The following is a 20,150-nucleotide window of genomic DNA, read 5'->3' as shown; positions in this document are numbered from 1 at the left end:
AAATAATCACCCCGTCCAACCAGAAGATAAGCTGAGAAATTTTGTCAAGGACGAGTCAGTTAATCAGGACCAAAGTCAACGTGCAGAATTAAAACACGTTCCTGCTAATGTCTCCTCCCTAGCGATTGAGGAACGCGTAGACCAACTCGCACTTGCAGTGATCGAGCTCAAACGTATATTTTTATACTTGCTAATTTTTCTGGTAGTCTCAAATTAAATCAAGGATTATATAGAATTAGCGGAAACTGCAGCAAATAGGAAGAAGGAAGCGGTAAGAATGAATCCAAAAAATTTCACAAACTTTCCACAATTTCGGTGTTAATATAAATATAATGAGTAGATTATGTGCCCGATCTGTCCCACGGGAGCGAAGGGACACCCGGGTGAGTGCTACACGTCAACTAAAAAATTCTCCTCGATCTGATCTATGTATATGTAAATCATGTAGGAATTCCTGGCGAAAATGGAGTTCCTGGAATACCAGGTAAATCTGAATAATAACACCGTCATAAAAAAATTTCTACCCGAATTTTGCATATTAGGGTCTCCAGGTCGTCTGAGCACACTAGGGGAAAGGGGTGAAACAGGGCTCCCAGGTAATCACATGATTTTCTAGTACGGGCTATGTATTATGTAAGTTATTAAGTGAAATTGACCTTCCAGGATTTCATGGAATGACCGGAATGAAGGGAGAAAGAGGTTCCCAAGGGAAGAAAGGAGAGCAGGGAGACCCTATCGAAGGACTCATGTCACCATCGGCAATGTCCAGCTGTCCGGAGGGATTTCACTTCTCGAGACGTTGGGCTGTTTGCGCCCCTTCAGTAAAACTACGTGGAAGTGTGGTTGGCTAATTTAAACTTGTTGGTCATTTTAACAAAATTAACATACACGGTAGCAAATTTATGTAATAAATTAGCAAAAGTTACAAAATTTTCTCTACCAAAACAGGCCAATGTGCAAGTGAGCCCACAAATTCGTGTACTTTGCGAAATTATTGCGAACTCGTTTTCGTGCATACTAAAATTACGGACAGATTTTGTCAAGTGTTCAGGAGGGTGAAATAAGAAATTTATTCACAAAAAGGGAAGAACTAAATTGGATATAAGGCTTTTTTTAATTTTGTGAAATATTGTAGGCATCATTAAGAATTATTGGTATTTAATGCTACGTACATATACATAAATATATTACCCAGATATATGTAAATACTCAGGGCCCGTGAGAGGGGCCGGCAAGCCGGGCACTTGCCCGGGGCGCCGAGGCGCCGAGGGGCGCTGGAGGGCGCCAAAGATTAAATGATATGTTAAGTAATTTATTGGCATAATTGTAGCGAATAAATTACAATGAAACTGATTAAAGTTAAGTTTATCTTTTGAATATTCAACAGCGATGAGTGGTATTTTTCAATTGTCTTTGAGGAGGGTCTGCCACTTCTGGTTTTTATGGGCTCAACTTTTTGTGGTTGTTGTAATCTAATCCCTGAAAACCTCACTATTAATCAATACTAGTCAAGTTATCTGACTCAGCGTGGAATTTCGAGGATTTTCACAGGTGAATTTAATTTCTAATAGCACCGGCATGTACATAAATCCAATCTTGAATAAATTGGATGTTTGAATAAATTACATTTGTTCAAGAACCCTCAAAAATCCCCGGAAAAGCCCTTATATGTATGTATGTGTTTTCTAGAAAATCACCGTTTCTTCGAACGCCACCTTTGGCTTTAAAAGTAATATTTGCTACACAAAAACGAACCCATTTGTACAAAATCACGGGTACCAAAATTAAAATTATTTTTCTCATTTACAATGACTATTTAGCATGTAAAATTCAGGTTAACATGAGGCTAATTGCACAGATATTTTGTCGAGGCGCGAATTTTAAACCTTTTTCCAGTCATAACCTCTGGTTTTCAAAAATCTTCAACTTTTCGAAGTTGACAGCGACTTACAAAATTGAAAAACATGTTTTTTCAGAAGAAATATTATTGTTGATTTATTCAAATTCAATTTTGGAGTCATTTTAACTTGAAGATTTTTTGTTACTTTCTTAAATTCCTGATAGCAAGTTCTGGCCAAATTTAAATTGCATTTAATATTGAGGATGAATTTTTATAACCCAAGTAAGTCCTGCTAATGAATATGTATTCGAATTTTTCGAATTTTAACGTTTTGTTTAGAATTTAAGAAATCAAAGGTTTTGGCTGTAAAAAAAATAAAATACAAGTATCGGGCTCGAATTATAGCATTCTGGAAAAAATTATGGGTGCCTTTATTTTTTTTGGCAAAAAAAAATAAAATTGGTTTCAAGTAAATCAGAACAGCTCCACGCCGTTGCAAAATCGGCGGCGGCGGCTGCGGGCCGTTTGGAGGCTCGGCGGCGGCGTGCCGATATTTTGCCTCTAATTTTCAGTCAGTGATCATATCTGACCTCTTTATTCAGCTTTCTCTCAGTTTCTCTCAGACAGTCATATATTTCGCGTACTAATTTTGGTTCAAGGAAAACATTTTTTGAATTGGTATTAGATAATTCGAGTTTTCTAGAATTTTAAAAATATTTCTCGACTAAACCCATCGGCCTTAATAGCCTTGTATGTAACTCGATTCTTCACGGAACTTGAAAAAATTAAAAGTTTGCTTAATTTTTCATAAAATAAAATTTTTGAAATTTATCTAATTGATAGTTTTAAGAAACCGCAGGCACAATGTAAGGTTCTAAAAAAACAGCAACAGTAATTTCGATAAGTCAAGTATTTTAGTATGTACTCAATTTGTATCTACCCAAAATATATTTTAAATATGTACATTATCGATTCTTTAAATGGCGTCAAAATTTGAACTGTTCGAAATTATCTCTGATTAAGAATGCGTAAAATATTTAGGGACAAAATATTCTCTCAATGTCAATCACAAATGAAACCGTTAAAACCAAAATCTGGACATTTTTGCTCGTTTTAACTTGTTTTAGATGTATGATACATAGATCTTTTTTCTCGGCAGCGCGCTGGCTGTTTTGCGGCGTCGGCGCGTCAAATCCGGACGCCGACGTAAAATCGGCGGCGTGGAGCACAGAATTTTAAATGCGAAAGACCCATATTTGGAGCCTATTAATTTCTTTCTAGATTTTATCATTAAAATATCGAATAACTAATTTCTAAACAAGTCGAGGATATTATTATGGCCTTTTTTTACACCTCGAAAAAATCATTTATGTAGAAATAGAAATAAGAAGGCGAAATTAGGGGCGCTCAAATATGTTTTGCCCGGGTAAATTTTTGTGGTCGCACGGGCACTGTAAATACTTAATAAAACATATCTTTTAAACCGTCGGAAGCAGTGGCTTTTAAACATTCTGCTAGTATTTCTTGCAGCTAGTGTGCAGAATCACATTTTTCTAGGGAACCGATTGCAAGAACTAATCAAACCCAGGTCACGGCTTTAAATAGTTTGAAAACAGGATACGACTTATGCATATACATAATAATATGTTTTACGGCCTGGATATGTATTCTCAATTAATTTCGTTTACGTAAGTTAGAAGAATTAAACTAAAACTATTCATAACATTGAATTATATCACCTATTTAAATTTATCCTTTTAAATAGAGAAATATTTTAATATTTACTTCTCGACCTACTGTAATTATTTTAAAATTTGGACCAAATATTCGAGCCACTTGTTACGGCCGAGTTATTCTTCCATATCTATCAATTTCTAATATTTGTGAAGTTTAATTCACCCATCCCGTACTGGTATCCTTACCATACTATTAGTATGGAAGGGATACGAAAGCGGGAATAAAATTTTGGGTAAAGTTAAACTACGATGATATTATTAGAAGTGATTACTAACGTAACAAGCTTGTCACAGAATCACTCTCGCTCCCATATGATTGATCTATAAAATACAATTTCACATCGTGAATACTCTGCGTTCTTTCTTCCAACTTTCGATTTGTAAGGCCAATAATTGTATCCTTTAAATTAGGAATTTTGTCGTTTCCTTTAACAACACTGAAGTCCTGATCGATAGATAATTGCTCGACTCTGTACCTCAGAGCATCAAAGTTCATTGGCACGATCTCAAAAATTTCCCATAGGACGATACCCAAAGAAAACAAATCCGCTTTCTGACCATATTTTCCCGAATATACTTCCGGAGCTCGGTAAATTTCAGTTCCTCTCGGCTTAGTTTGGGTGACGCTGGCATTACCCGACATCTGACGGGTGAGCCCAAAATCCCCGATTTTTACTGGAAGCACAAATCCATCACGAGCAAAGTAAATGTTTTCTGGTTTAAGGTCCCGGTGTATCATGTCCTTTTGATGAATGTGTTTTAATCCAGCAATAATTCCTTGTGCTATGTTCATCTGCTCCTCAAGAAAGGCAGGATTCGAACTCGGGTCCTTATATTTTTTCCAGGTTTCCTCCAAACTAAGCCATTCTCGTAGTGTGGGGCCACATAGCTCCATTTCTAGGACGAAGGTGTTTTTCGTGTTGGACAGATTATTGCACGAATTATATAATCCGACCAACTTTGCGTCTTTTAAATTTGTTATGTTTACCGCGTCACCATAAGTTTGAAAAACACCTGTAAATTAAAAATTGATCATCCATGATTCATATAAATTGTGTTCACAAAATATTTCTTTATTAAATCTCCACTCGATTTAAAAATTGGAAAATTCTTGAATCAAGACTTCAAGACTTTAAGACTTTAAATTGAATAATTTACTATAGGTAATTTTTTATGCAGTTTATCTCAAATTAGCTTCCTTGTGTCGATGGATTCTTCATTGTACCCCATGTATTTATTATGCATAGCATAAGGTGAAATGAATAATGAATAAATTTATTCATTCATTCTAAATGAATATTAGTGAAATAAATTTTTTCAGAATTCATTCATTCAAAAATTTCGAACAAATTATTCACTCATTGTTCACGTATTCATTGAATAATGAATGACTACATTCCTCCTTGTCTATTGAATGTAAGAATGTAAACAGGTATGGCTGGGAATATAAATATTTCTGAAAGGTTTTGTGGCGCACGTACATACCTTAAGTGATATTTGATTTAAGTCACACAGAAAAAAAAACACAGCGCTGTGCTTCATTCATATATAGTTCGCAATAAATCTGTTCATGGTCCACAGATGTGGACCATTTTTTTGTCCAGTGGACCATGGTCCATTGCGAGCTATGGACTCATTTAACAGGATAAATCCTGTCTATTTATCTAGTCCATCTAAATCTTACCTGAGATTGAGGCGTCATCTAGTGGCAAGAGGACATCATAACTTACTAGCCGGACCACGTTTTCGTGCCTGGTTAGCTCCGTCATGACCTTGAGTTCGGTATTTGTCGCTTCAATATCGTCAGACCCCATAGCAGTGTCGACATGGTGAAATTCGTCCAGCACGATTTTAACCGCTGTTTCTTCTGAAGTTCCGGTTTTGCGGATTTTGAACACAAATCCGAAAGAACCCGCCCCGAGGAAGGAGAGTACTTGGTATGATTTCCATTTACGGAGACGTTCCAGGTGCTCAGTTTTTTTAGACTGGGCGCCCGAGTTTGCTGTAAAGAAAGTGGAACTTTATGTAATCAGAGTAGGGATAAAATAGAAAAATATGGCGAATTACATGACAAGTAGATCGGCGGCCTTTGTGATGGCAACGCAACAGGTAGGATGAAATTATCTAGCTGGTCAGGCGGTGGTGCCATTCGAGAACCAAATTCATGCTTTAACTCGTCTAAAAATAACGTTGCATAGTACACTTGGAATTATTATGCATGTTTAATTATCTTTCTGCCACCTGCACAAGCCAGGAACATGTTTTCCTCGAGAATTTCCGTTAATTTTAGAAATGTGGCATTGTTCCCGTTCCTACTGATCCATTTTTTTAAAATGTGACTTAGCAAGGTATAGCCGGTATCCATTCCCATCGTGAAGCGATTTCTCAATGAGTTTTGGTCAGGAAAAGGTATTTCTAGGAAACCCATGACCCTAACAATATCCTCAAAAATTATCGGATCCTTCTCCAAGATTTTTACCACTGGTCGCACATCACCAAAGCTGATTACTGGATCCATCTCAAATTAAGAAAGATCTCACACTATTTTTTTCTACTTTACTGCCTACTGCAGATTGGGTGTGATCTGTACTGCGAATGGGATGATTAATCCGAATTGCTTCGCATCGCAGCACGCAATCAATGGTTCGTTATCAGGGAATGATTACATGCATGATCAAATGGTGAAATTTGGAACCTTATCGTGGGATAGGGCTCAGAATGGATTTTTTTCCACAGAGATATGTAAATATGCGAATGTAAATATATTTCATAAGCACATACGCATTTAGTTTAAATAAAACTCTTATCTTTTGATTTGAACTGGTTGTCATGATAATGTTCCATTCGAGCTCGTCTCCGGTCACTTTGCATAATCCCTTTTCAATAAGGGTTATTGCAGAATTTTTATTCTATAAAAGTCACATGGCATAAACGACCAGTTTCCATAATACGTTTACTCATAATTGCAAAAAATTAATGAGAACTAAAATCGCATAGACAATATATACGTAATTGGTTGCAAATATTGCAGCGTATCACGCACTGTCATCATTCTTACGATGATAAATTAATCGAAGATGTAAAAAAATATGTGGTCTACCTAATATACAGAATTTTAAAATAAATTCCGGGATCCGAGAAATGGTTAAAAATGTCTCAATTTTGGTGATAAATAAGTCATGCGGTAAAAATGATGTTATTTTTTTGAAAAGTAAATGCACTCTGAATTCAAGATTAGGTAAGTAAACGTTACGTCAGCGAGAAAGCTGTTTAAAGAAAAGTGAAGTGAAATGAAATGAATTTGAACAAAAATGAGTCACTATGAATGAAAATCTTCACTCATAAATTGGGAGGACTAACTTTATATTGAGTATTGAATGAAAACTAATTTTTTGAGCAGGTACCACTCCAACGTCGAGCTGCAGGCGCACGTGCGACAAGTCCACACAGGCGAGCGGCCCTTCACCTGCGACCAGGCGGGGTGTGGAAGCGCCTAGGTCGCTCACCCTGCATTCGAGGAACACGCATAAAATAGGCGAGCGGAAGAGCGGGTTCAAACTGCCGAGTCGGAAAAGATCGGATGTGGTGGTCTTAGTAGGTGGAGATGAATAAAGTGGAGGAATTTTTTGTCAGAAATTTATTAAGTTAACCGGGAACATATTTTTTTACGTGTATTTAATTTAATTTAAATTTAAAAGATGATCTACATATGTCCATTGCTCAGATTGATGAAATAAATTATTTTTAATCAAGAAATACAAATGTGCAGTGCAACATGACCTTGGCGTTTCGACGTGAAGCTCAATTTAGCTGTATTGAAAATCGATGAGTCGGATATCCGTCTTTTGATAACCTGATCGGATATTTTTTGACACTGAATCTGTAATTGTTCAACTTTTTTTACTTTATATGAATCTACCACCAGCACTCTCTTTAACCAATAATCTAATTATGCTCATCAAAAACGATAATTTTTTTAAAACTTGTTACAATTTTATTTACATAAATGAAAAACCTCATGTCATACATATGTATGTTTGTCCCCTTCAGCCGTCGTTACGCGCAGTTTTCGTCTGGTGATCAGAAATGGAGCTCGGGTTTCCACCCGGGTTATTCTTTTTGGGAGAGGTCACCTCTCAAATTTTGTCGTCGTTTGAGCCATTACAAAAAATGTGAAATTGAAAATCACAATGCCGTCTTTGTTAAATTACAGTGACGTCGAAGCTATTGTCTCGAGGGCGATATGATTTCGTAAAGTTAGGGGTCGTTCACAAATTATGTGATGCAAAAAATCACGATTTTGTTGCCTCCCCCGAAACACGTGTCACATATCACATTTGAGCTTTAGATCTCCTCTCATCCCTGCCGCGTTACATAATTTATGAACGGCCCTCAAATGTACATATGCATTAATAATGGCCAATTATTTGCTACCAGTGTTCGACAAAAAACAAAAGCGTTATTGCGTCTTACATTTTTTGGCATATTTTATTGTTTTTACATTTTGCAAATTTTTTTTAGCTTCGTACGTATATTTAAATGATTTTTATCTATCCGGTTCATCATTAAAGGACGGGGGTCCTTCGTGTTGTCTTCGCCAAAGTCGTTCGGTCCTCCGGGGCGAATGTGATTATTTAAATGGCGAGAATATAAAGCACAAGTCGGATTTTGGGATAAGAATCATCTCTTTCGTAAGCATTGGCTGACAGGACCCGGAGTCTCTCAGAAACCCGGTTTTATCCTAGTGTTCACTTTCTCTCGGGGAGAAAGTGCCCATAAGTCTGCATACACATTTATGTATATTAGTCAACATCCGTCCACTGTTTCGTTTCCTCTACTACAAAGCAATCACTGCAAGGAACTCGGGACATCCAGTCCATACCTGGTCAAAAATATAGTTTTCATTCTAAAGTCAGTCTGACTTTAGACTTTCATTCATATTCAGTCATTTTATTTGAAATTTATTTCATTTCTTACTCGACTTCACTTCTTAATAAATTGATTATTTAATTAGTTATTAAGCCTTTTTGACAAATAATTTTTGTCCAAAAGCACTGAATAAGTAGATTTTTATTCTATTTGACTCAAGCAATAAATACTCTGCATGGTCAAGACATCTTTTGATCGATACAAACGGATAATTTCCTAAGGGATCGTGCTATTTAAGGGCTGTAATGTGGGCAAAAAATCGCTCCAATTTATCAAACCATTTGTAAATATAACCTATTTTTTGCATACATAAATTAGAAAAATACCAAGATTATAATTAAATAGACGATATTACATATAATTTAAAGCTTATAAAAAAAATTGTAACCATTTATATTTATCTTTACCAAATGTTTACATATTTAACATCAAGTAGTGGCAAATCTGTGCCCTGTCTTACAATTCTAATTCACCATTCTCTTACTTTGTCATCCATTTATTGGAGGTGATGAGTTTATCACACGTGTCATCATCTTACACCTGTCATCGTACAACGCGTGGTTGACAACACTTCCAAATCGTAAAATGATACATACATATATGAGATGCGAAGTTTCACTGAATTCGCCAGCCACGGGTACGGATTCACGTTTTGGTTTGATTGTTTTGTGATTACACAGATCTACATCCTTTACCCAGGAGAAATCCTGCCAAGATCTGCGATCTGTGCTTGACTTCTAACTCGGGGCTCTAAGCACGCTACGCTCTTATAAGACGCGCAGGTATGTAAGTATTTATTGGTACAAAGTGGGGAACAATATTGTTACCATTTGTCGAATTGGGGACAATTCAAAGCTGATATAAATTCCGTGAAGATTTTCACTTTCTCCAGATCACTTGGTGACCTATTTATTTCGTAATTTCTCCCTTCAAATTTCAATTTTTGAATGAATTTAGTTCAAATAGAAAATATTTGTGTCAAATCTATTAATAAATAATAAATAATTTATTTATTGCATCATAGCCAACAGCCTTTGCACATTCATGAATGGTTACATATTATTGATAATCATAAAATAGATAAAATAAAGTATTGGTCATAACATAGGTCAAAATATTTGGCGACTTTGTGCCAAAAAAGAAATACATTATTCAGTACTTTATCATTACAAATCTATATGTCAAATCTATTAAGGCCCACTGACCGTGGGGGGGACATGGTCGCACGACAAATTTTCCGTCTTTATCCCCTCACGCGTCCGCGGCCACTGCAAATAATTACTTCCAGCCGAACTGATTTAAATATGTACAAATATCCATAATAAGGGGCTGTTTATTTATTATTTAATGTAAAAAATTTACACCGCACTTCCCCCCCCCCTTCTGACTCCCCCATTTAAGGACATGACTAACAAAAACATCCGTTTTGCAACAACGCACTTTTTAGCCTTGATCAAACCCTGTTTTTACGTAACGAAAAGTGCCATAATCAAGGTTTACTTATATAATCGATTATAAAAAAACAATGCAAAATTAATTTCATCCTTTCTGCCATTCTCAAATTATGAAACGACTTTGAAACCAATTATTACTTTCGGATAAAAACTCAACCATTGAAACTTTTCCATATTACTTCAGCGAATACAGATCACTATAGGATACCATGATCGTTGAGTCAACTCTGGTCTCGCAAAATCTTCATACCACGTAATAATCTCCAAAGTTCTCAGCCCTGAAATTTTAATTGACATTTAAACAAACAAAGGAAATTGAAATTTTACTCAGTATGCAAATGATCTTATGTTTTCAATTTTTTCTCCACGAGAAGATGGTACTTACGTTGAAACAATTCCCACCCTTGAAAAAGCGCGTGGAGAAACGCCACCATTTCTACTGGATACCCCCTCAGGGTCACCTTCAAATGTTTTAATCCCCCCCAACACCGACACGCCTCCAGCACGACGCCCACCTCCAATCTATTCACTTCCAGCTCAAACCTCGTCTCATACAAGCGAACCATCTCCAACGTCTCCACGTTCGGAAACGCGGTCGCCACTTCGTCCAAAAGTCTGGGATCGTACAGCTCGATAAGCTTCAACTTCCTCACACTTGGAAAAATCTTTTTCGCATAGTAAATCCGTCGCAAAATTGTGTCCACACAATATTCCTCCCGTTCTCTCCCAATCACCAAAGTTTCCAGAAACGGCATCATTTCAATATTTTGCAAAAAGTCGGCACACCGAAACATTTCGACGAAACGGTTCGAAAACTTTCGTAATTTCGGCATCCTTTTTGTCAAGACGAATCTGATTGGAGGTGGCAATTCGGAATCGTTGTCTTGATATGGTAGTTGAAGAAGCGGTTTCGGCTCGTTATAACCGTCAATTACACAAAGAGTGCCTAAAGACAGGCTGACCAGCTGGTCATTGACTTGACCCAACATTTCCGAGATTTGGAAATGTTCCCGATGTCCGCGATTTGAATTGGGTCGACATGATTCAGCGATATGTTTAAGGAGTCGAGACACTTGGAATTTGCAAAATCTGGGTAGAATCCCCACGGAATGGTGACCTCTTTTAAATTTGACGAGGCGTTGACGACCAGCTGGATGAAATTGGCGAGAACCTTGTGAAACTGGATTTCCGGGCTGAAATCCCAGCAATTCAGGGAGAACAAGGTCAAATTCGGTTTTACGGGGAGAATTTGTTCGTCTCCGGATAGAAAAAGGTTGACATTGTTTGGCTCGTCAAATAAACCTTCAATTCGCAATTGTTTCAAATTGGGGCAGCAATTTTTCAAAACTTGATACACGGATTTTAGGCAGTTTTCTTCGTAAATGGAAACTTCTAAAATTTCGACACGATCACTGAATTTGTCGCAAACGTGGAGCAGTTTGCAGTCCGAGAGGTCATCGATTATCGCATTAATCCGTTTTGTGAGTCGGTCATCTAAGGTAAAACATAGCGAGAAGAATTGGAAGGAATGGTTCCGAGATGCGCTGTTATCGTCCAGCTTTAAAGCAAGTCTTGTATTTGGAAGGGACAGGACAGTTTCGTTCCAAAGGTGAGAAACCAGGCGACAATTTTTTAACGGAGTGGATGCACATTTGAATATTTCCGTTAAAATCTGCAAGTTGGCAAAATAGTTAAAAAAAATCTTTAAACTCTTTTTTGATTGGTTTAAAATAATTTAGACTAACGATGGGATTATTTAATGCGATCTCTTCCACGGTCCTTTCCTCTCGATAAGGTTCCATTCAGGCCCCGAAATTGGGGGGGGGCAACCGGGGCAATTGCCCAGGGCGCCAAATTCTGAGGGCGCCGACAGGCGCCCTCGGAATTTTCGTAGGTTTCTTGTACTTCACAAATGCACCAGAAGAATATTAAGATGCTATTTACGAACAGTGCAGTTGTTACATAACAATATGTAAACAAACTATTGAGATGCTCAAGTATGGCAAAAATCGAATCGCGCTTGTATGTAGCTGAGCCTCAAGACCCAATGTCGCGCGCCACTTATTTACTTCTAACTGATCCCATTTCGTTGGCCTGTTTTATGACAATTTTTTAAGGAAAGCTGTAAATATTTAAGCTGAGTGGATGGACAGGGCACAGAAAGCCGATCTGGGACAAGACATTTTTAATTTATTATTATTATTTAATTTTAATTTTATTTTTTTTGGAAGATTATTATGGTATAAGAATAAATCCGTATCCTAGACTTGAAAAAAATTTCCTCTGACAACTTTCGTAGGCCAAAAACTGAAAATTTCGAAACGTCAATTTGTGTTTACTGTTTAATGAAGTTTATTAAGATGTCGCAAGTCATCAGAAAAAAATCTGCATTTCAGATAGACACGTACAATAAAGAATTTTAACTAATCTACACTAATTTGAAACCTTAAAGGGCCATTATCTCCAATCCGTCCACAGATCTCTGAAGACAATCAATTTTAAGTACACGAAACTGAACAAATATAAGATATCACCACAGGTAATGTAACATGTTTTTGGGGGTTTTCTGATCCTTGACAAATTTGTTAAAAAGTCGTTAATTCCAAAACTTATTTAGTATCCGAAATTAAATTAAGGATTCTAAACTCTTCGAAAGTTTGCGCGATTAAGCAATTGAAAACATGTTACCGCAGAATATTAATATAAACATGTATGTATTTTATCAGTAATTTGACTTTGAAAACTTGTCGGTTTTAAATCATTGATGTTAATGAAATTGCCCCAATTTTAGAAATTATAGAACCAAATCAATTAGCTCGGAAACATGCATTTTTCAACTCAAAAACGGTTCTGGACACATAACTATGGAATATTTGTCAAAATTCGACAAGTGACACTAGACTAAAACAAGACACATGGATTTATTTTTGTACATATTCTAATTTTTAGATCTACATAAGCATGCAATTTTCTATGCAACCAGGAGTTTTACGGCTGCTATTTATCTAGTTAATTCGTTATAGTTTGACTTGACCGAAAGAAGCAATGACTGGTAGATATCTAGAAAGGCACCCTCATTTTTATAATGATAGCAATATAAGAATCGTTTCAAAAAATTAACTCTGAATTAGCGTGGAAAACTTAAATCGCATTAAAAAAGTGTTGGCGAAAAATGCATTCAAAGTAGATACCGCGTGAAAAATTCCACCATAGGGGCGCCGTCGCGATCTTGCCCCGGGCGCAAATTTCGAAGATCGGGCGCTGGTTCCATTCCAGCGTTGGCTCGAGCAGAAATTCTTTAAAATTTTGAATGTTTTTCAAATTATTTTTTCTTACTCATTTTTGAAATATTTTAAATTCTTGGAATGACAAAGTGCAAAGGGTCAGTAGACTTACTCTTTCCTTAGACATTGACCAATCTTCACAATCGATTTAATTTTAATAACTGAAATGAAAAGTGAAAAGCAATCCGCAAAATATTTGCCGTTTTCTCTCGTCTCCGAACTGCTGACTGACTGCATCCCATACCCGGCAGCCGAGTTTGCAAATTTATCATGCATAAAGTATGTCATCAATATTTGACTAGATGTGACCGGATCATTTCAATGCTCATTATAAGATGGGAACAAATCAGCTATCCAATTTTCAAGGGTGTAACTCTCAGAGAATTAATCTCCACAAATCAACCACATGTTTTATGCACGGTCTCCAGCGTCTCAATCCACGTCTTTGTTCATGAAAAAAAGTGCAATGTAGTGTATATATTTTTATTTATAATCTGTGATTGATGCATATTTTTCCTTTACAAGTAGATGTAGATAATCATGACAAATAAAAAATAATAATCAAACTAAAACCCTCCCAAAAATAAAGCGGAGTAAAGAAAATTTATTTACGAATTTTCAAGAAATGCATATGAAGTTTAATTAATTAATTGCTAGACAAACTTTGTAAAATTTATAAATTGTTTGTTTACAAGGAAGGGATGACCATAGATAAATAGTCTAGACCAAAATTAAGTTTATTGTCAACTAATCCCCAACACGGTACGGTGATCCGTCGTACAGCCTAAATTTCCCCACATCCAGGTTGTTTGACTCCATGAAAGTCAATATATTTTCGACGAGGTCCTCACCGAACTAGAAACAAAATATGTAATTACAAATAAATTTGGGTCAATAACAATATTAAAAAACAATTAATAAATAGCTTACAGAAATTTTATGAATGGTGACCCTGTCCATTCCATCCATTTCGAGCAGGAGTTGTTTAAACATATCCATCTCAACCTCGGACAACTCGTACGTCCCAAAATCTCCATCGTACGTATTAATTTCTAAAGTTGCAAGACCTGAAATTGAAGTACATGATATTAGAAAATTCATACTCAGCAATTCAGCATGCAAATTATGTAAGTAGCTTATTTTTTCCGAAAATTGCACACTAACGTTGAAACAATTCCCTCCCTTGTAAAAGCGCCTGGATAAAGGCCCCCATTTCCGTGGGATACTTGGGCAGCGTCACCTTCAAACGTTTCAACCTCCCCCAACCCCGACACCCCTCCAGGATGACGTCCACCTCCAATCTGGTCACTTCCGCTTCGAAGTCCGTCACCCACAAGCGATTCATCTCCAACGCCTCCACGTTCGGAAATGCGGTTGCCACTCCGTCCAGCAGTCTGGGATCGTACAGCTCGATAAGCTCCAACTTCCGTACACCTGCCAGGATCATTTTCTTGTCGCAAATTCCTCTCAAAATTTCATCCACACTTCGCAACTCTTTCAGTTCTCTGCCAATCAGCAAAGTTTCCACGGAGGGCATCATTTCAATATTTTGCAAAAAGTCGGCACACTGAAACATTTCGACGATACGGTTGGAAAACTTTCGTAATTTCGGCATCCTTCTCGACAAGCGGAATCTAAACTTTTTGAAATCGTAGTTTTCGGAGGGTACCAGCATATATTGGTTTTGATCTGTGCCGAAGCACAGGTTGACGAGATGGTTATCGACTTGGCGCAACATTTCCAACAGTTTTGAAACGTTTTGGGTGTCCGCGACGTCACTTGGGTAGACGTTATCCAGCGCAATGGTTAAGGATTCGAGATGCTTGGATTTTGGCAAGTTTGGATAGAACCCCCACGGAATGGTGACCACCTTTAAGTTTGGTGAAGCCTTGACGACCAGCTGGATGAAATTGGCGAGGGCCGTGACAAACTCGATTTCCGGGTAGAAATTCCAACAAGTGAGGGAGAACAGGGTCAAGTTCGGTTTTTTTGGCAGCTCTCCGGGTGAAAATAGATCCAGATCCTTGGCTTGGATAAATTTACCTTCAATTCGCAATTGTTTCAAATTGGGACAACAATTTTTCAAAACTTGAAAAATAGGTTTTAGCGAATTTCCACCCTCTATGCAAAGCTTTAAAATTTGTATGCGATCACTGAATTTGTCGCAAATGTGCATCAGCTTCCAGTCAAAGGAAAGGAGGTCACTTGCTGCGCTGATCCGTTTCGCGAGTCGGCCATCCACTAAGGTGCAACACATTCCGAAATATTGGAAAGCTTCGGAATCTTCGATAGTAGATTCATCTTGGTCTGAATCTTGGGACGAATTTTCGCCAGAATCTTCTTTACGGGTCAGCTTTAAGGCAAGTCTGGTATTTGGAAGGGAGAGAACAGTTTCGTTCCAAAATTTCGAAACCAGGCGACAATTTTTTAAAGGAGTTGATGCCCATTTGAATATTTCCGTTAAAATCTGCAAGTTCGCGAAATAGTTTAACATCTTTTTTTAATGAGGATAAAATTATTTTAGACTTACAATCTGATTGTTCAGTGGGTTCTCTTTCACGGTCATTTCCTCTCGAACGGACTCCATGTCACCCAAGATGAATCCTTATCTAACGAAACTCTCAAAATTTCAGCAAATGTTTCTATTTCATATTTGATAAATAAATCTGGTTAGTATTAATTTTTCAAACAATTTTAAGTTCTTAAAATTACAAATGCTCTGCAAGGACTTACCCTTTCGTTGAAACTGATCAATATTCACAAGGTGGACTTAATTACTGTTAATTTGAAAAATTGTTGGGCGCCAACTGCTCAGTTTCACAGAGTACGTTGGTAGGATTTCTGCGTTGAGAACCAAAGGCAAAAATTGTCAAATTCTGTCCTAGATCCTAGTGTAACGCTGCGCTCCGCTCCACCACCACTCCATCACGCATACTCAAATAGTGCACTGTTTACATGAAACGCACGTGCACTCATGTTTCTCGTCAAAACTTCTGTCCACTTTAATAAATATTTAATCCAAAAATAAATAAAACACCCCTCTTCCACGAGACCTTTTAAAGTAAATTCTTCGCAACAGCACTTATTTTCCATAATTAGTGTCCACGGTTAGAAATTTGGCATGGTCAGGCAGATATTGATTTCTCGTATTAAATTTGCTACCGCTTAGTATTAAACTTATACCGGTCCGTAAAAATTTGCTACCGATATGGTAAACAGCAAGAAAATGATACACTTTTTAGCCCGAGTCAGGGCTTATAGAACCGTCATGTCCGTCCGTCTGTCCGGCACGATAGAGCCAAATTGACCGACTGAACCGATTGACTTGACATTTCTACTACCATATGCATATTGGACAAAGTTAGGAAACGAGTTCGAAGATGGGCGAAATCAGTCAAGTGGATGACCGGTGGGGGTCATCGGAGTGGGTGGGATATTATGCACCAAAATTTCAAAATTGTGCTAGAAAGCTGTAATTTGGTATAGAGCTTGCTGAATGCTAATGACTCTTAGTGGAAGAATATAAATTCAAATTAGAAAAATTATCGTCTGAAGGGATACGAGGAGGTGACCCAGACCGATTTTTAAAAATCATTATATCGAGTCTAAATTTGGCATTTAGGTTGCTGATTGCTTGGAAGAGAATACATTAGAATTTAAAAAAAATCATCTGGAAGGATCCTATCGGGGGACCCGCCGATTTTCCGAAATTAACATGGAAAGCTGAAACTTGGACCAAGAGATCCTTGCTGCTTTCTTATGAAATAATATGAAGTTAAATATGAACAAAAATTGGCCAGAGGGGCATTAGAGGGTGACCCCTACCGATTTCTAAAAGTTGATATAATCAGTTGAAATTTAGAATGGAGTCAAGAATTAGTGCAAAATAGGAGCACATAATTTTATAGAAAATTAGTAAACATGGGTTTACTAAGCAATGCTGGTTCGAGCTATGCAAAGCTGTACTGATAGGTTATTAAAAGTTTCCATCTGAAATTTGGTATGGGGGATAAAAACCACTTTTAGATAGCACACACAGGTTTGGAAGTTCAAGATGTTAAAGTATTTGATACCAAATAGTAGAAAATCGAACAAACATTTAACTATGAACTTCACGGAGTTCTGTAATATTATGTTGGTCAATTCGGAGAAAAATTTAGAACTCAGACTCACCGAGTCAGGGACTCTGCCCCTGACTCGGGCTGTAGTATGCACTGTGTAGGTTTTCATTGTGTCTATGTACAATCATACAATATAATTATTTTATGTACAGGCATTGACGCAGTAATAAAACCATGAAAGTATCAATGCAAACGAAACCATGCAGCAGCCAGCATTGGTTTCATGAAATGCGAAACAACGTGAGCTGGATGTGAGACAAAGTGTGAAACAAAGTGAGACGTAGTGGTGGTGGTTTCATTCCCGGCAACCAAAATTTTGCCTTTGGGTCTGCAGGCCTAAAACTGACCATCCCACTATGAGAATCATGTGGAATGGAAACCATCAATTTGAAAAACTGAATAGGAATGTAGAAAATATTTGCACATTCCTGTCGCGAAATAATTCGTTTCCATTTCCCGGGAGTGGCAAGTGACTGTGCATAAAGTACGTCATCAACTTTGGGTGAAATGTCACCAGATCCTTCCAATAATGTTCATTATAAAATCGTACCCGATTTTGAAGAGTTCATAATTCTTCCAGAATTCAGCATGTACTTTACGCACGGTCCCTAGCGTCTCAATTCGCGTCTTGGTTCATGAAAAATTCTTGACGTAGACTTGCAATTGATGAACGGCATGCATATTTTTCCTGATTAGTTATTTTGAAGAATATGTACTCAGCTTGGATCTGCAAGGACATCTGAGGACATTAGCCTTGCATGAAGCAGGGGTATTTATATTGACCCTTTGGCCTCTGTCTCTGCGTTTCCGCGGCTAGCTGGTTTTGATTGTAGACTTAGAAATGAAAATTTTCAGGGAGATGACAATTTATGAAGTCCTCTTTCTTTCCTGAATTATTTGATGCAAGTTAAGTAGAAGAATGCTAGCTCGCTCTGTAAAATCTGCCCATTTTGGATGCTTTTTCCCATCGGTGAGGCGCTGTTCGTAAACTTCGTAACGCTGGCTAACCATGGGAAGATAGGGAAAAACTTGCATTTGTCGCAGGAATGAATTTTCTCCTTGGTCGTGGGGTGTATCACACCCACGTGCCTTCTAATGTCCCAGGCTGTGCGGAATTTTTTCTCACAAAGAGCACACGGATAATTCCCCTGATTTTCATTTCCGTTGAGATGGGTGCCCTGTAAAATAATTATGCAAGTGAATGGGGACACAAGAAAGCAGATAATTTTTGTATTCCAGTTTTCCTCTATTGTAATGCTAAACCCATCATTTAATTTGGAAAACTGGAAATTTTGATATTTTAATGATGATAAAAAGTTATCTAGTTGGGTTTAGCAAAAAGATAAAGGATGACTCAAAGAAATCTAAAATAATGATATGTTTTTTAAACAGGTATAGGTATGTATTTATCTATTATCTAGTATGTGTAAAGCTTTTGCAAGTATTTGCCTCTACGGTGGATTATGCACATACCTCGTGACGGTTCAGGCTATTCTTTCGGGGGAAACCCATCCCACAAGTGGAACACTGGTATGGCTTCTCGGTGGTGTGGGTATGAATGTGAGTCTCAAGATAGACCCGGGCTTTAAATTCTTTGCTACAAAGTGTGCACCGAAATCGGACCGGATTCTCGGCATGTTCGATTTTCACGTGTTTCGAAACACTTTCCTTGTATTTGTAAGTTTTCTCACAGCCGGGAAACGTGCATGGGAAACGGGGGCGTTTTATCCTTCTGTGAACGATGTCAATATGTTGACGTAAACCGGAGGACGTGGCAAACACCCGGTGACAAATATCGCAACTTGGGTGGTCTTGGTGGTTGGTGTGAAGTCTTCCGATATGAGCAGACAAACTGGCTGGATTTTTCAAAATTTTCCTACAGATCTGAACAAACCAAATTAGATAAATTATGAATTATCATACAAATTTGTAATTTCAAATTCAAGACTCACCTCACATTTCACCTCGGGCTCGTGCGTGCCCATGTGTCCAGCGAACTTGCTGTTGGTTTTGAATGTTTTTGAGCATTCGGGACATTTAAAATTCTTTTTCCCTTGCTTTTGCTTAGGATCCATCTGGATTCGGTTTTTAGGAACATGCATAATTTTAAATGTATCGCTAAAAATGAAATTATACCAATTTTTAATTATAACACTAATTACGGTTTGGGAAGACGGAGTCTCCTCCGACTTTGCTCCGGAATCTATGGATGCATCACAATCTTGTTAAATTTATTACTTAACTAATTGCTATTTAAGTATTAACGAATTACCGAAATCCAAATCCGTACCGCGGTTATTACGAGGGTCCAATTCCAATTGGTTGCTCAATAATCCCAAAGTCTTCGTCATCGTCCACATTGCAAAATTGTTCGTCGTCGTCTTCTGGACTTGGTGACGAGCGCATTTCTTCGTCCACCTCGACTCCATCGTCAACCGAGTCATGGTCACCGTCGTCGACATGCGACTCGTTTGTCGGACTGCTACCCAGTTGAAGTTGAAGTTGAAGTTGGTCCTCCGAAGTGGCGACGGTCAAGACGTCAGTAAACGGCAAAGCCAAAATGTCATCAAGCAGCTGTAGCAGATTTGTGATGCCGTCTGTATATAAAATTTATCGAAAATATTAAAATAAACTGCCACTTTCTGCTCTCAAGATTAATTTTGAGCAGTTAATTTAATATTAAATTACCAAATTTATCTAGTACTGAAATGCTGTCAGAAATTTTGCAAATCCTTTGTCGACTCCGACCTACAAATTTTTTCAGGAATTCGACTTCTTCCAACAAC

At 37.6% G+C, this 20,150-nt stretch overlaps 2 protein-coding genes, 1 long non-coding RNA gene and 1 other non-coding gene across 4 annotated transcripts; 1 reads left to right on the top strand and 3 right to left on the bottom strand.

The window, feature by feature from the left end:
* Positions 1 to 447: 447 nt before the first annotated feature.
* Positions 448 to 963, top strand: LOC110855567. The gene is made up of 3 exons (XR_004836083.1): positions 448 to 484; positions 543 to 596; positions 664 to 963. It is a non-coding gene; the product is annotated as an uncharacterized LOC110855567 (transcript).
* An 83-nt stretch (positions 964 to 1,046) lies between these two features.
* Positions 1,047 to 6,156, bottom strand: LOC110855566 (probable myosin light chain kinase DDB_G0275057). Its single transcript, XM_022103973.2, has 4 exons — positions 5,818 to 6,156; positions 5,644 to 5,754; positions 5,261 to 5,578; positions 1,047 to 4,590 (listed from the first exon to the last, which is right to left on the bottom strand). Exons 1-4 carry the CDS (start codon positions 6,092 to 6,094, stop codon positions 3,848 to 3,850), a joined length of 1,449 nt encoding a protein of 482 aa, XP_021959665.1. The 5' UTR covers positions 6,095 to 6,156; the 3' UTR covers positions 1,047 to 3,847.
* Positions 6,157 to 13,882: 7,726 nt separating this feature from the next.
* LOC118437497 lies at positions 13,883 to 15,419 on the bottom strand. Its single transcript, XM_035856529.1, has 3 exons — positions 14,408 to 15,419; positions 14,174 to 14,310; positions 13,883 to 14,098 (listed from the first exon to the last, which is right to left on the bottom strand). Exons 1-3 carry the CDS (start codon positions 15,417 to 15,419, stop codon positions 13,991 to 13,993), a joined length of 1,257 nt encoding a protein of 418 aa, XP_035712422.1. The 3' UTR covers positions 13,883 to 13,990.
* A 21-nt stretch (positions 15,420 to 15,440) lies between these two features.
* LOC118437440 lies at positions 15,441 to 16,490 on the bottom strand. The gene is made up of 3 exons (XR_004836111.1): positions 15,977 to 16,490; positions 15,774 to 15,885; positions 15,441 to 15,710 (listed from the first exon to the last, which is right to left on the bottom strand). It is a non-coding gene; the product is annotated as an uncharacterized LOC118437440 (long non-coding RNA).
* Positions 16,491 to 20,150: the final 3,660 nt, after the last annotated feature.

The sequence above is a fragment of the Folsomia candida genome, unplaced genomic scaffold, assembly GCF_002217175.1.
Source record: "Folsomia candida strain VU population unplaced genomic scaffold, ASM221717v1 Fcan01_Sc013, whole genome shotgun sequence".
Lineage (NCBI taxonomy): Eukaryota > Metazoa > Arthropoda > Collembola > Entomobryomorpha > Isotomidae > Folsomia > Folsomia candida.
Note: the sequence above shows the minus strand (reverse complement) of the source record. Positions and strands in the feature narration are given on the sequence as shown.

What these genes read in the sequence shown, in the direction of transcription:
- LOC110855566 (XM_022103973.2), bottom strand. Translation starts at nt 6,094, where the DNA reads ATGGATCCAGTAATCAGCTTTGGTGATGTGCGACCAGTGGTAAAAATC. An exon ending in GCCGCCGATCTACTTGTCAT is followed by an intron (nt 5,579 to 5,643) that starts GTAATTCGCCAT and finishes CTTTCTTTACAG; the next exon opens with CAAACTCGGGCGCCCAGTCT. An exon ending in AGATGACGCCTCAATCTCAG is followed by an intron (nt 4,591 to 5,260) that starts GTAAGATTTAGA and finishes TTTAATTTACAG; the next exon opens with GTGTTTTTCAAACTTATGGT.
- LOC118437497 (XM_035856529.1), bottom strand. Translation starts at nt 15,419, where the DNA reads ATGCACATTTGCGACAAATTCAGTGATCGCATACAAATTTTAAAGCTT. An exon ending in AGGGAGGGAATTGTTTCAAC is followed by an intron (nt 14,311 to 14,407) that starts GTTAGTGTGCAA and finishes CTTCAATTTCAG; the next exon opens with GTCTTGCAACTTTAGAAATT. An exon ending in TCACCATTCATAAAATTTCT is followed by an intron (nt 14,099 to 14,173) that starts GTAAGCTATTTA and finishes TTTTGTTTCTAG; the next exon opens with TTCGGTGAGGACCTCGTCGA.